We start from the raw sequence: 15269 nt of genomic DNA on the forward strand, positions 1-15269 counted from the left end.
GAAATGTACTAATGAAACTCAGCAATCTATAGGGATGAGGAGGAATTTTTAGACACAATTTCCTGGGCATTATGCCTACACTGGCCTGTGCTACCCAAATGTGCTACCACTCCCCTGCTCTTTCTCACTGCCCTGAGAAGTTGCCTTGTTGGAATTTATTACTACCTTTCAGACGGTGCTTTCCAAATCACAACCCACTGCAAAGATCTCATGTCGCCTCTCTGATTTTGCTAACTATCTTAAATCACTGACCACGGAAACGTTGGAAACTGTTTATTTACAAGTACAATGCTGTGCAAAATTCTTAGGCACCCTAGCTATATGTGCCTAAGACTTTTGTGCAGTACTGTATTTGTCAACATGGAGTGGACAGCAAGTTTGTAAACCTGGCGGGAGCAAAGTACGTTGGAAATGGCGAGGGTGGAGTGTCGCAGGAGGGGTGTGGGACAGGTGGCAGAGAAGAAGTGCCAGGGGCAGGGGTGGCACAGGTGCAGTTACGCTCAGTCCCAAGACATCAGTTAAGGTCATTTGATTCCAAACAATTAGTTTACTGACCATTACAGAATGTCTTTCTGGTGCTTCCTGCACCCTTCCCTCTCTCTTCCCTTTTCCCAACATGATACCTCTTCTCACTCTCAGTCCACCACAGAGACCCATATCAGAATCAGGTTTATCAACACTCATGTATGTCATGAAATTTGTTTTTTTTGAGCCAGCAGTACAGTGCAATACATAACATTACCTCAGTACCTTGCAAAATCATGATTTTAAACACATTTACATTCTGCTGCAGATTCTCAGCTCACTAAATGATTAACATTCACTTTATATAAAGACTTAATATCCTCCATAATTGAACATACTTCTGTTGGGGCTTAAGAAGAATTTCATTAAGCAATCTTCCTTACTATAATCTGGGCCATGAGGATCCCAAGTGACTTCATAACCAGACATCAATTTGTCCTGTCGTCTTTGAGAAAGTATGCCTGTACATGCCAATTAGCTCTGTTCAAGTTGTATCTTTCAATTCATAGCTTCTCTCCAAACAAAATAAATCATATCAAGCTTCTTAATTTCTATCTTTTGTCTACCTAATTCACCATTTTGAGTATTCTCCATGGTCTCTTAAAGCCAACACTTCCTTCAGAGCTGTCTCATGCTTTTGACACAGAAGGGTACCATTTAACACTTCTGCGTCTCTGTTTGTTCTCACAGTAATCTCATCAATCTCATTCACCCACCCAATTCTCTTATCTACTCTCACATGCCCATTAACTTTGCCCTGAAGGTCCTACCACACAGCTATATTATCGTGGTCATTAAACCACTAACCCACATGCTTTTGGATTGTGGGAGGAAACCAGAGCATCTGGGAAGACCCCACACAGTCAGTACCAAAGGTCAGGATTGAACCTGGGTAACTGGAGCTGCAGTACTGGCTGCAACAATTCAAGAATGTTCTCAAAGCATTCTTAAGGAAGCGTAGAATTCACACTGACTCCTGGGAATGCAAGGCCTGTGACTGCTCCAGACCATGTAGCACCATGGTCCTGAAAAACCTTGTCTCATTTTTACCAGCAGTTATGGTCAAAATGACAATAAAAAGTGACTTGACTTGACTTGACTTGACTTGAGTACTTTCCGAGCAGCCCTGAACACCTAAAGCCTGTCCATTGTCACAAAAGCACAGCACAAACAACAGCAGAGCATCATCACCCAAATTACCCACCATCAAATACCTCCTGCACAATCTGTGGCAGTTTCCATAGGGTGCCATATTGGCTTCTCTAACCACTTCAGAATCAGAATACGATTGCATGCTCCATCCCCAGAAACTACCAAAGAAGCGTAGAATGGTGCAGTGACACAGCTAGTAAATCTGCTGTCTCACAGGACTAGAGATCCAGGTTCAGTCCTCACCTCCAGTGCTGTCTGTGTAGAGCGTGCATTCCTTCTGTGACCACATGAATATTCCTTCAGGTGCACTGGTTTCCTCTCATGTCCCAAAGTTGTGCAGGTTGCTAGGTTAATTGGCCACTGTAAATTCCTTCTACAGTAATGATGAGAGCTAGAATCTGGGGAGCGGGAAAAAATTAATGCATAGGGAGAACAAAAAGTAAGATTAATGAAGGATTAAAGGATGGTTGATGGTCAGATTGATTTATAGACTGAAGGGTTTATTTCTGATGTGTATCTATGATTAGTATGTAGACTTCCAAATTTGTAGCACCACTCAGACTAAGCTTTGCAGGAACACCATCATCTCTAAAGCTCTCGAACATCTCAGTTTGGATAGACTAAGTTATTGCTGCACCAAAGGTTTTTAAACACCTGTAGGTTGCTTTCACAAATGGACTACAACAGTTCAAGTTGATGGCTCACCCCTCACAATGGTTCCTAAAGACTGATTGTTAAAGCAGGATTTCCCAGGTGTGCCCCAATCCCCGAAAAAAACTTTAAAGAGCAAGAGTAAAATGGCAGAATCTGCTATTGTTGATCTAGTTGCAGTGCACATAGAAGAGGTACCAAGTTATAGGGAAAGATTGAATAGGTTAGGACTTTTTTTCCGGGAGTGTAGGAGAATGAAGGGAGGTTTGATAGAGGTATACACAATTATGAGGGGTATAGATAGGGTAAATGCAAACAGCACTTTTCCACTGAGGTTGTGAGATTAGCACAAGAGATCATGGGATAAGGGTGAAAGGTGAAATGTTTAAGAAGAACATGAGGAGGAATGCCTTCAGTCAGAGGGTGTTAAGAGTGTGGAATGAGTTGCCACTGGAAGTGGTGGTTGCAGGTTCAATTTCAATATTTAGGAGGAATTTGGATAAGTACATGGATGGGAAGGATATGGAGGTCTATGGTCCAGGTGCAGGTCGATGGGACTGGGCAGAATAATAATGTGGCACAGACTAAATGGGTTGAAGGGCCTGTTTCGGTGCTGTAGTGCTCCATGACTCTTGTCTTCAACCATTTCATTGAAAGCTCAGTGACAATGTCGTTACTCTGGAAATAATTGCAAGAGCAGTTAACTTTATGAAATGTCACATTTTATTCTCCTGAGCAGGAGTCTGAAAACTGGGAACGTTTCTGATTTGCATTTTCCACATGTAAGGAAACAAAAGCAATGTGCATTAATATTTAATCCTTAACAACACTAGAACATCTGAACTTTATGATCAAAGAAGGATCTACGGAGGCTGCTCCAAGTGCGTAGATCACTAGTTTAGACCAGAGGTTCCCAGCCCAGGGTCCACAGACCCCTTCCTTAATGGAATTGGTCCATGTCATAAAAAAGGTTGGGAACTCCTGGTCTAGGCTGATGGTAGTCATGATGCTGGCGTAGCTGCTCTCTTCAAAATTGAGCAATGTTTACAATGTCTGAACTCACAAAAGAAGGTTGCTTAGAGTTCAGTTAATAGACAATAGGTGCAGGAGTAGGCCCTTCGAGCCAGCACCATCATTCACTATGATCATGGCTGATCATCCACAATCAGTACCCCATTCCTGCCTTCTCCCCATATCCCTTGACTCCACTATCTTTAAGAGCTCTATCTAACTCTTTCTTGAAAGAATCCAGAGAATTGGCCTCCACTGCCTTCTGAGGCAGAGCATTCCACAGATCCACAACTCTCTGGGTGAAAAAGTTGTTCCTCAACTCCATTCTAAATGGCCTACCCCTTATTCTTAAACTGTGGCCTCTGGTTCTGGACTCCCCCAACATCAGGAACATGTTTCCTGCCTCTAGCGCGCTCAATCCCTTAATAATCTTACATGTTTCAATCAGATCCCCTCTCATCCTTCTAAATTACAGTGTATACAAGCCCAGTTGCTCCAATCTTTCAAAATATGACAGTCCCACCATGCCGGGAATTAACCTCGTGAACCTACGCTGCACTCCCTCATTAGCAAGAATGTTCTTCCTCAAATTTGCAGACTAAAACTGCACACAATACTCCAGGTGCGGTCTCACTAGGGCTCTATACAACTGCAGAAGGACCTCTTTGCTCCTATACTCAACTCCCCTTGATATGAAGGCCAACATGCCATTAGCTTTCTTCACTGCCTGCTGTACCTGCATGCTTACTTCAGTGACTGATGAACAAGGACACCAAGATCTCGTTGTACTTCCCCTTTTCCTAACTTGACACCATTCAGATAGTAATCTGCCTTCCTGTTCTTGCCACCAAAGTGGATAACCTCATACTTATCCACATTAAATTGCATCTACCCACTCACCCAACCTGTCCAAGTCACCCTGCATTCTCATAACATCTTCCTCACATTTCACACTGCCACCCAGCTTTGTGTCATCTGCAAATTTGCTAATGTTACTTTTAATCCCTTCATCTAAAGCATTAATGTATATTGCAAATAGCTGCGGTCCCAGCACCGAGCTTTGCAGTACCCCACTAGTCACCGCCTGCCATTCTGAGTCCTTCAGCATCCAGGTCAGCACTGAGGCAGCACTTTTCTCTGAAATAGGACTTAAGTACAAGTGGTTCTGACTCAGCAGGACAAACGCTGCCAGTTGAGTTACAGGTGACACCTGCATCGAATACTGAACAGCTAACAGAGTCTACTGGTGTGCAACAGGAAAAAATAAACTCTGCCCAAGATACAACACAGCACCTGAGAGGGTACTAATCTTTTCCAGTGACTCATGGTAGGGGGAAGTGATTAGGTTTGGCAAGGGAGAACTCCACCCCCTTGCAGATATTTGTCAACCAGCTCCTAACTGAGAAATTCCTACCTCAGACTTCACAGCAACCAAGCTTCTTGAAAGGATTACCTTGAAAGGAATTCCTCACTAGAACAACTGTTTTAACTTTTGTTAAACCCTTTGCTGAAATACCTTCTTACAGTGTCAACTATGAGATTGCTTTCAATTCCCACCATTGTCTGTGAGGAGTTTGTATGTTCTTCTGTGACTGTGTAGGCTTCCTCCAAGTGCACTGGTTTCCTCCAAAATTCAAAAGAACTATGGGTTTGGGTTAGTAAGTTGCCAGACGCAAGCAATGCATTTCACTGTGTGTTTCGATATAGATGTGCCAATAAAGCTAATCTTTCTTTAATCTTTAATTTGTAGCTCTAACATTCTGCAGCCAGTAGAGGAGGGAGTAATTATTTAGAGTGCTGGCTGGGCTGCTTTGTCCTGGAAGGAGTCAAGCCTCTTGGTAGTTTTATCGTTTGCCCATGTTAGCAACTGAATGACTTTTAGGCCATCTCAATGCCAATCACAACGATGGGTCAGAGTACAGGCCACAGCAGGCAAAAATGACACACTCCCTCTTGTGAAATTGCTACTGAATCAGGTGAATCTTTGTTGCAACTCAATGCCAAAACATTCTTTTTTTTTTAAAAAAGTTCAGATATAACTGAATTTCAACTCCACGTCTGATTAGATTAGATTAGATTAGATTAGATGCAATAGGATGTGAGTGCACATTTGGACTGCTAGACCAGGTACCTTGATAACTTAACCACCACATTGTCAATGGAAAAAAGAGAGGCCATCCAGGAATACACTTCCGAACAATCTGTATCGATGTCACCTGAGCCCCGCCTGCTCTCACTGTGCGAAGATGTGCTTCTTGCTATCACTCACAAGCGGCCAGTAGCAAAACTAGTAGAACCATTGCTTTGCGATACCAGTGACGCAGGTTCAATCCTGATCTTGGGTGCTGGTCTCCCTGTGAAGCTGGTGGCTTCCTCCGAGTACTCTAGCTTCCTCCCACATTCCAAAGGTGTGCAGGTTGTCAGGTTAAATGGCCACTGTAAACCTCCCCTGGTATACAGGTGAATAGTGGAGGCTGAGCAGAATTGATGAGAAAGTGGAGAGAATAAAAAATTACAATCGGTGTAGGATTAATGTCAATTGTTCGTTGGTGGTCATCATAGACTCAATGGACCAAAGGACTTGTTTCCGTGCTGTTTCCATGATTGTGGACCTCAGAAAGGGTAAGATGAGGGAACACACTCCAGTCCTCATCGAGGAAGAGAGTGAGCAATTTCAAGTTCCTGCGTGTCAATATCTCCTAGGACCTAACCTGGACCCAACATATCGATGCAGCTATAAGGAAGGCAAGGTAGCAGCTATATTTCATTAGGAGTTTGAGAAGATTTGGTATGTCACCAAAAACACTGACAAATTTCTACAGACTGTACTGTGAAGAGCATTCTAACTGACTGCATCACCATCTGGCATTGCGGGGGGGGGGGCGGTGTTGGTGGTGCTACTGCACAGGATTGAAACAAGCTGCAGAGAGTTGTAAAATTAGTCAGCTCCAGCATGGGTGCTAACATCCGCAACGAGTAGTGCCTCAGAACAGCGGCATTCATTAAGGACCTCCATCACCCAGGACATGCCCTCTTCTCATTGCTAACTTCAAGGAGGTACAGAAGCCTTAAGTCACACACTCAACAATTCAGGAACAGCTTATTCCCCTCTGCCATACAATTTCTGAATGGACGTTGAACCCATGAACATTACCTCATGAATTTTTTTTCAATTCCTATTTTTTGTACTACTTATTTAATTTATATATTCTTACTGTAATTCACAGTTTTTCTTTTTCTCTCTATTATCAAGTATTGCACTGTACAGCTGCCGCAATGTTAACAAATTTCACAACCAGTGATATTAAACCCGATTCTGTACCTCTCTAAATCCATTTTAACATTATTTGCACATGTTTCAATCTGCCCAAGTTATCATTGTGAACAACTGAAAGGGAAAAATACTGCAGATTCTGGAAGTATGAAATAAAATGCCAGCAATGCTCAGCTGGTCCTACTGCAAACATTTTCTGTATTTTATTGCTTTAAACACATTGATTATATTACCTCACAACCGACTAAACTCATGGAATGTAAACCATGTTTAATCAACTTGCTTTTAAAGTTTGAGTTATTATCCTGCTGATATGGGGACGGAGTTGCACAGAACCAATAAAGCAGGGGTTCTCAATCTGGGGTCCATGGATCTCTTGCTTAATGCTATTGGCCCATGGTAGAAAAAAGGTTGGGAACCCCTGCCATAAAGGATGGGCAAATTGCATGCCAGGGAAACAATGGATGTCCCGGTCTATTCCCAAAGATGAGGTTGCAAACCTTCTAAGAACCTGCTTGCTGATAATGGGTAAGCAGCAGATTCTCTCTTTACACTTGAACTGCAGCTCACCCTCAGTGCAGGAACGGGGAGTTATGCCTTGCACTAAAAGGTGCCTTTCAAAATAGAAAGGAATGACGGAGTAATGGTTAAAGCTGGGTTGAAAGTCCGAACATAAGTCAATACACAAGGAATGCACCATGTCAGGTTTTGATATATGGAACAATTGGGAGTCCCCACAAGCACGGAGATTCCAGATGCTGGAAGTAATCATCAAATTTTGCAAGCTGGGATTTTTATCAACCTGCCCACTGTACAGAAAACAGAAACGATTGGTTACCCTTTGACACCAAAGAACAATTTGAATATTTTTGTTTCAGTTGTTATTGCCTTGAGGGGGGAGACAAACGCCAGAGAAATTAAATAGTTAAATATAGTGTACAGTGCAGCTATTTTACACAGAAACACAGCAAATGTTTTTGCAAAGTCCCACCATTCATAATGTGAACAGTCCCAGAGGAACTGAAGTCATAAATCCATCCAGATTGATGATGAACCATGACATATACCATACTTCTTGACCTAGTCACCAAAATCCCCCACTTATATTCCACAAAAACCATCTGGAATTCCTCTACCCAAACTTAACTGTGACTATGGGAATGTGTGAGATTTCCGAATAGTCTGTAAAAAAAAGACTGTAAAGAACAGCACACACTGATACTGTTTGAAAGAACGGGTAATTTTCAACCCTTGCACCCCATCGGCATGTCCTGATGTTAATGGGATGTAGGGGGAGTTGCTACTCCATGGTGCCCCCACCAGTCTTGATTGAATAACACCATGTATCTTTTACACTATCTACAAACATAAGACACATTAACAGCAAGTGACACACCCTTGCAGTGTGTAACGAGTCTCATGCTACATTTGGCACATAAAACTCTGGAAGCTGATGTAAACACACGTTGGAAAGAGATAGCTGCGACCCCAATGGTTCATAGGCGACTTATCATAACCCAAGTGACGCACAGCCTAACCACTCTGTAAAGTTCCCAACATTCCGTTGTTGCAAGCCACATTAAAAATGGAGTCACTGTGTGTCGTGAACCTAAACATTCATTGACTTTTACCTGAAGCAGAGAGGAAGTGCTAGTGTCTATTGGCTCTTTTTAAACACACCAAGCTATCTTCTGATATTGTAATTCCAATCTTTGGTTTGAAATATTAAAAAGCTACATCGACCAAATGGGCATTCATTGCAAATATCCACGATTCTCACCAGTTACACCATAGCCTGGTATGCAGGCGCCAACGTACAAAATCGCAAAAAGCGGTGGAGGATTGTAGCCAGCTCCATTACGGACACAACCCTTGAAGGGGCAGCATCTCACGGAGGGGGAATCCATCATTAAGGATCCACACCATCTGGGACATGCCCTTTTCTTGTTACTGCCACTCAGAAGGATGTACAATGATTGAGAAGGTTTTTTCCCCTTTACAATCGTATTTCAGAAATCAGGTTTAAAATCAGTTGTGAAATTTGTTGATTTACAGCATCAATGCATAATAAAAATTATAAATATATATATGTAAATATATACTTAACTATAAATATATAAACCATAACTTTTATTGTTATGTGCTGCAATGTATTTATATAATTACATTAATTGTGCAAAAAGAGGGAAAATATACTGAGGTAGCAGAAGCCTGATTGGATGAGGACTAACTAGTCCAGAGGGATGGATGACGGGGATATAATTAGCACTGGACTAGACATGCCCTGACTTCATCCCTGATGAAGATGGCAGAATTTGGCATCAAAATGTCGGTTAAAATCAATACCTGTACCCGGCTGGAAACCCAAGAAAATTTTATTCTTCATATATGCCAGGAAAGCACTAGCTCCTTTTTTTAAACTGAGGTAGTGTTCATAGGTTCATTGTTCATTTGGAAATCTGATGGTGGATGGGAAGAAGCTGTTCTGAAACGTTGAGTGAATGGCGCATGAACACTGCCTCATTATCTTCTTTCTGCACCTTTTGTAATTTATAATTTTATGTCTTTGCACTGTGCTGAAACTGCAAAACAACACGTTTCACATCACAAAAGACGGTGATAATAAACCTGATTCTGTTTCTATTATTGTCCAAGTCAACCTGCCACTAAATAACTCATGATCTCCTGTGTTAAACAACTCAGATAATGAACATGAATAAGATCAATCTAGTAATAAAGGCAATATGCAATTATTTTTTCAGGCCTAGAATGGGAGATGATAGGATACAAAAGACCTGAGGGCTCAGTTGGTTAACTTAACTATTCAGCGATAATGATTTGAGCTATAAAATGCAAATACTTAACGACTTTGGCAAGCCAGGCACTGCACTCCATCTATCACCTCAGGGATTTTCTATGGATGCTTATAACTTGCTTTGTTTTTGCATTACAGAAACAGAATGCAGCACCATTTGACACTTTGTACCTGACCATTGCTGCACAATGCTCAATTTCAAGTGATTGAGAGTTTTAGCTGAAGAGACCAAGATCTCCAATGTAGCTTTACAAATTAGTAAGAATTGAATTGATTTTACTACTTACATCCTTCGTATCCGTGAGGAGTAAAAATCTTCATGTTACGTCTCCGCCTAAATGTGTAATGTGCAATTTTTATAATTTATAATAAGTAGTAGGTACAACATACATATATGTCAATATAACATAGAAATACAGATGCATCAGCACAAGTCAAGCAGCCTGATGGCCTGGTGAAAGAGGCTGACCCGGAGGAGCCTGCTGGTCCTGGCTTTTATGGTCTGGTACCGTTTCCTAAACGGTAGCTGCTGGAACAGTTCGTGGCTGGGGTGACTCAGGTTCCCAATGATTCTTCCGGTCCTTTTTACACACCTGTCTTTGTAAATGTCCTGAATAGTGGGAAGTTCACAATTACAGATGCGCTGGGCTGTCCGCACCACTCTCTGCAGAGTCCAGTGATTGAGGGAAGTACAGTTCCCATACCAGGCAGTGATGCAGTCAGTCAGGATGCTCTCAATTGTGCCCGTATAGAAAGTTCTTAGGAGCTGGGGGCCCACACCAAGCTCCTTCAACCGTCTGAGGTGGAAGGGGCGTTGTTGTGCCTTTTTCAAAACACAACCAGTATGTACAGACCACGTGAGATCCTCTGTGAGGTTATGCTGTTAAAGATGTTCACCCTCTCAACCCCAGATCCATTGATGTCTATAGGGGTTAGCCTGTCTCCATTCCTCCTGTAGTCCACAACCAGCTCCTTCATTTTTACAACATTGAGGGAGAGGTTGTTTTCTTGACACCACTGTGTCAGGGTGATAACTTCTTCCCTGAAGGCTGCCTCATTATTATTTGAGATTAGGCCAATCAGTGTAGTGTCGTCAGCAAATTAAATAAGGAGGATGGAGCTGTTCTCTGGAAACACCAGTGCTTGGCGTAAGTAACAAATTGTCTGTTGGAGGAAGTCAGTGGGTTGAACAGCATATATGGGAGAAAAGGAACTGTTGATGATTTGGGTCCTGATACAGCGTCATGACCTGGAACATCACCAATTCCTTTTCTCCCATAGATGCTACTTGACCCGTGGAGTTCCTCCAGCAGATCGTTAGTTACTCTAGATCCCAGCATCCGCAGTCTCTCGTGTGCTGTTGAAAGCAAGGTCCATGAGTCAGTCCTCATCAGGGGATCAGAGGTGGGGAGGGTCAGCAACTTTAAATTGCTGAGTGTGATCATTTCAGAGAACCTGGCCTGAGCCCAGCATGGAAGTGTAATTATGAAGAAAGCAAGACACCTCCTCTATTACCTTTGGAGTTTGCGAAGATTCGGCATTACATCTAAAACTTTGACAAACTTCTACAGACGTGTAGTGCAGAGTATATTGCCTGGCTGCAACACCATTGCCCTTAAAATGGAAAATCCTACAAAAAGTAATGGATATGGCCCAGCCCATCACAGGTAAAGCCCTCCCCACCATTGAGCACACCTACACGGAGCATTATCACTGGAAAGCAGTATACATCGTCAGAGACCCCCACCAACCAGGTCATGCTCTCTTCTCACTGCTGCCACCAGGAAGAAGATACAGGAGCCTCTAGACTTACACATCAGGTTCAGGAGCAGTTATTACCCCTCAGCCATCAATCTCTTCAGCCAAAGGGGATAACTTCGCTCAATTTCACTTGCTGCACCATTGTATGTTACCACAGCCCACGGACACATTTTTAAGGACTCTTCATCTCATGTTCTCAATGTTGATTATTAATCCTGCTTTCTTTTTGTATTTGCACAATTTGTTGTCTTTTGCACACTGATTGTACGCCAAGTTGGAGCGGTCTTTCACTGATTCTATTATGGATATTGGATTTGTTGAGTATGCCCACAAGAAAATGAATCTCAAGGTTGTATATGGTGACACATGTACTTTGACAATAAATTTACTTTAAATGGGCACATTAAATGAAAAGCAGCATCTCATCATGGATATAGATCCCAGTGATTACCATAACACTAACCTATATACAACGGAGAATTGAACTTGTTTAATATTTGCAAAGCCAATCAATATCATTGTTTAATACTGTTGTGTGCAGACCAGATCACCAAACACAGAGATATTGTCCTCTTTCCACCACTCTTCTGCTCACTAGTCTATAATACTCATCTTTCCCATGATTGCGAGAGGTCTATTGTTAGTGGTGATATCTCAGTTCCATCCAAGTCCACTTCCTCAAGCATCAAAAATGTAGGTATAACAAGCAGAGCCTTACCAATTTTGCCACATATTGCCACCCACACAATTTGCGCCTATTCGCAGGCCAAGGTTACAGTTTAGCATCCTCTATCCACAAGGTCAGCCGTGCTCTCTCAGCTGCCAAGGACCCAAGGTGACAGTACGTTTGAGTCAAACATTCAAAATTAAACTCTGGAACACCGATGTGGCATAATACAAAATTACTGGCACTCCCATTTCAATAACTTCAAGCTTTCTGAAGCAAAGTAGAAGCACAGAAAAGGTTAGACTATTTCACATATTCATATGTTAACCGATTCATCTAAGTCATGAACTATGATCTACAGAATCACGTACACAACTGCTTAGATGAATGCAGCTAAAATAGACTATCAAGAGGTGAGAGAGGTTGGATCACCTCGGCACCAGGCCAATTGGGAGAAATTGAGAGCGGTTTTGGGCTGGGCAGCAAAACTTGGGCCTGGAGCGAGTCGCTGGGCCTGTTCTAGGCCTGGAGCCTTCTGTTGCAGCGGTGCTCGGGTCCTAGTGCATGGTACCATACACTGGACAATTTTAACAATATATTGGAAAGACCCGGCGTCGGATCGGATTCACAAGCCAATTTTGCCTGCTGTCCCGTGAAGTTTACTTCTCTCTCCATGGTGCTGAGGCTATGAAGACTGCCCCCAGCTGTTGTGCACAGTGCCCGCTAATATGACGGACTAATACCAAGGCTTGGGTCTACTCTGGGCTGCTCCGGACTCATTTTGGTTTGGAATGTTGTTGCTCGCTTCTATTGTTTGCAAGATTTGTGTTTTTCTCCTCCTTTTTCTGTGCATCAGGTGCGGTCTTTTTTTCAAAAATTGGGTTATTTCAGGTTTCTTGCATTGTGGCCTCCTGTAGGCAAATAAATTTTTCGGTTGTACAATTTCTACATTCTTAGATAATAAAAGTACTTTGAAGTCTTTGAAATTAATTTAGGGGCAGTCCCCGAATTACATAAAGTTCCTGAGAACAGCCTCCAAACTAATTTCCCTATAGCATAAATGTCTGTTTCCATGTCCTATCTCTCTACCTACATTTGCAATACTGTAACTCACTCATTTCAGTGAATAATCACCCTAACACTACCCATGATGAAATTAATTCACTATATACCGTATGCTGTCATTATAGAAAACCATAAAAACAATTTACTATTACTATGATCTTTGAATATTTCTTTAAAAATTTCTGGAAGATTTTGCACATGGTCAGATTTTCATAACCAGGTCATTGCAACCCATAGAACCACTGTAAAGTGCATTGAAACCACTTGCCAAAGTGCAGTACAGTCAGACTGCAACCAATTTGCACATAACAAAGAGCTACAAATAGTGATGAGTTAGGAAACCAACCAATGCATTTTTGGAAAGTCGGTTGATCCATAAATTCTTTCTGGGTAACAAGGAGAACTCCCTTCTCGTCTTCAAATAATGCCATGGGATCATTCACACCCAAATTAAAGGGGAGAGGAGCCTCTTATGAACAGTACAACACTATCTCAAGAGGATATGGGAATGCTAGTCTAGTGTTCAGTGTGAGACACACCTCCTGACTACAGATGCTCCACAGCATTTCAAATATTCCTTGCTCTCACAAGTGCCTTGAACATTGCACACATTTTCTAGGACACAGCATTCCTTTAAGACTGTCCACAGCTTCAGTTCGGAATATCAATAGTACTCTTCCCCCATCATTGGGCTGGAGTCCAGCGAATGGCAAATTAACTACTTGGCACTGACGACGGGCTGAAGGGCCTGTTTCTTTGTTGTAATGCTCTATTATTCAATGAGATTATCCTTAATCCACCTCCCAACAGTGCTTTCACACACAAAACACTGATAAATTGTTTCAATCAGCAAAAACAAAAATTCACTCTGAACGGCACTTAAGCAGCATAACATGCCGCACATTTACGAAAGACTACACCGTTGAACTTTTCCAGGATTATGTTGGGTGTTAAAAACCAGCGCTGGTGTGGACAATCTACTGCATCTTGTGAGAAGCATCCCGTCTGGTCTACCCAGTACTCTGCAGAAACTACTGGCTTTGTCCGATGATTGTCAGTGGTGCACCAGCAAAGCATCAACAAGGTTTACATGCAGAACAAAAAGAGCTGAAACTGCAGAATACAGTCACCAAAAGCACAGAGGAAAATCCCATGTTACGATGTGGGTCTGCTAAATCACGAACGGACGATCTACAGCAACATCTTGAACCAATAAACATTAGACTGTCTTACATTCTCAGCACAACGTTCCTTTCAGTCCCTTATTTAAAAAGGAAAGAGGGAAGGGAACAATCAGACCAGGAACTTTTCAGCTCCCTGCGATTCACCCAGCTGCCATCTCCCCCTGGTGGAAAATATATATTCGCAGACAGAATCTACCGCGATGCCCCTCACGGCCGAACAGCCCAGTAACCAATGCCTCCCCCGCCCACCTTACAACATGTACAAAATAACCACGGGTTAGGGTGTCTGGAAAGAACTGTCAACATCTACCGAGTTGCAGAACAGTAAAGCAATCCGGGGGGGGGGGGGGGGTTCGTTGTAGGATGGATGGGGAGGGGGATTATGCATTTCAACAACGACAGTGATCCAACTTAAACAGAAGCAAACCACGGAACATAGCAGGAACAAGTGTAAATCACCCTGTCTGAATTGTGTAAAGCTGACACAAGCACACAGTCTATTTCATTACCGTACACAGTCAGTGACGGCGCTTTGCAGCCCCGTTAAACTTGCACCCTCGGCACCGACCGAGGGCTCTGCCGCTCACGTACCTGAGAGCTCATCGGGTTCCAGCCCGCTGTCCGTGTCGATGCCTGCCAGCACGAAGTAGTCGGCGAAACGGCAAGATCCCGGGCTGGGGCTGGAGCTGCTCATCGCGGCGGTGGTGGCGGCGGCGGCGGCGGCGGCTGCTGCTCAGCCTAAAACCGGCTCCTCTCACTTCCTCGTTGCATCCCCCATGGTACAGGCTCCCACCTCCCGGGAAGGGAGAGCGAGCAGAGGAGCCCGTGTCTCTCGCACGTCCTCGGCTGCTGCACTGAGCTCCACCCTTGGCTGCTCCCCGCTCCCTACCCAATACACTGACGCAAAGCGGGCGCCACTTTCAAACCCGACGCTGCTCCTCGCACTCCCTCTTCGCTTTCAACGTATTTGCATCGAGATCCGGGCAGCATCCAGTGCGAGTACTGGGGAAATATCAATTCGGTAGGAGCGCTGCACTGTCGCCGGTGACTCGCCTACTGAAGTTTAAATATCCGCAAGAAACGTAGGAGGAACTCGGCGAGTCGGGAGGCAAATGGCTGTCGTCCCTTCATCTGAACGGGAAAGCGAAGAATGGACGGCATATC

At 43.3% G+C, this 15269-nt stretch overlaps 1 protein-coding gene across 11 annotated transcripts in view; it reads right to left on the reverse strand.

Moving 5' to 3' along the window:
* Positions 1-15067, reverse strand: part of LOC140202734 (DENN domain-containing protein 5B-like) — a 301107-nt gene extending 286040 nt beyond the window's left edge. For 6 of the 11 annotated variants that reach the window (XM_072267990.1, XM_072267985.1, XM_072267991.1 and 3 more), the window contains exon 1: positions 14697-15066. In XM_072267990.1, coding sequence (XP_072124091.1) covers positions 14697-14799 — 103 coding nt within the window. In that variant the 5' untranslated portion in view covers positions 14800-15066. Of the gene's footprint in view, positions 1-14696 lie in introns of all 11 variants that reach the window. The other 5 variants (XM_072267994.1, XM_072267992.1, XM_072267984.1 and 2 more) reach the window with 4 other exon arrangements.
* Positions 15068-15269: the final 202 nt, after the last annotated feature.

This window comes from Mobula birostris, chromosome 9, assembly GCF_030028105.1.
Source record: "Mobula birostris isolate sMobBir1 chromosome 9, sMobBir1.hap1, whole genome shotgun sequence".
NCBI classification, from domain to species: Eukaryota; Metazoa; Chordata; class Chondrichthyes; order Myliobatiformes; family Myliobatidae; genus Mobula; species Mobula birostris.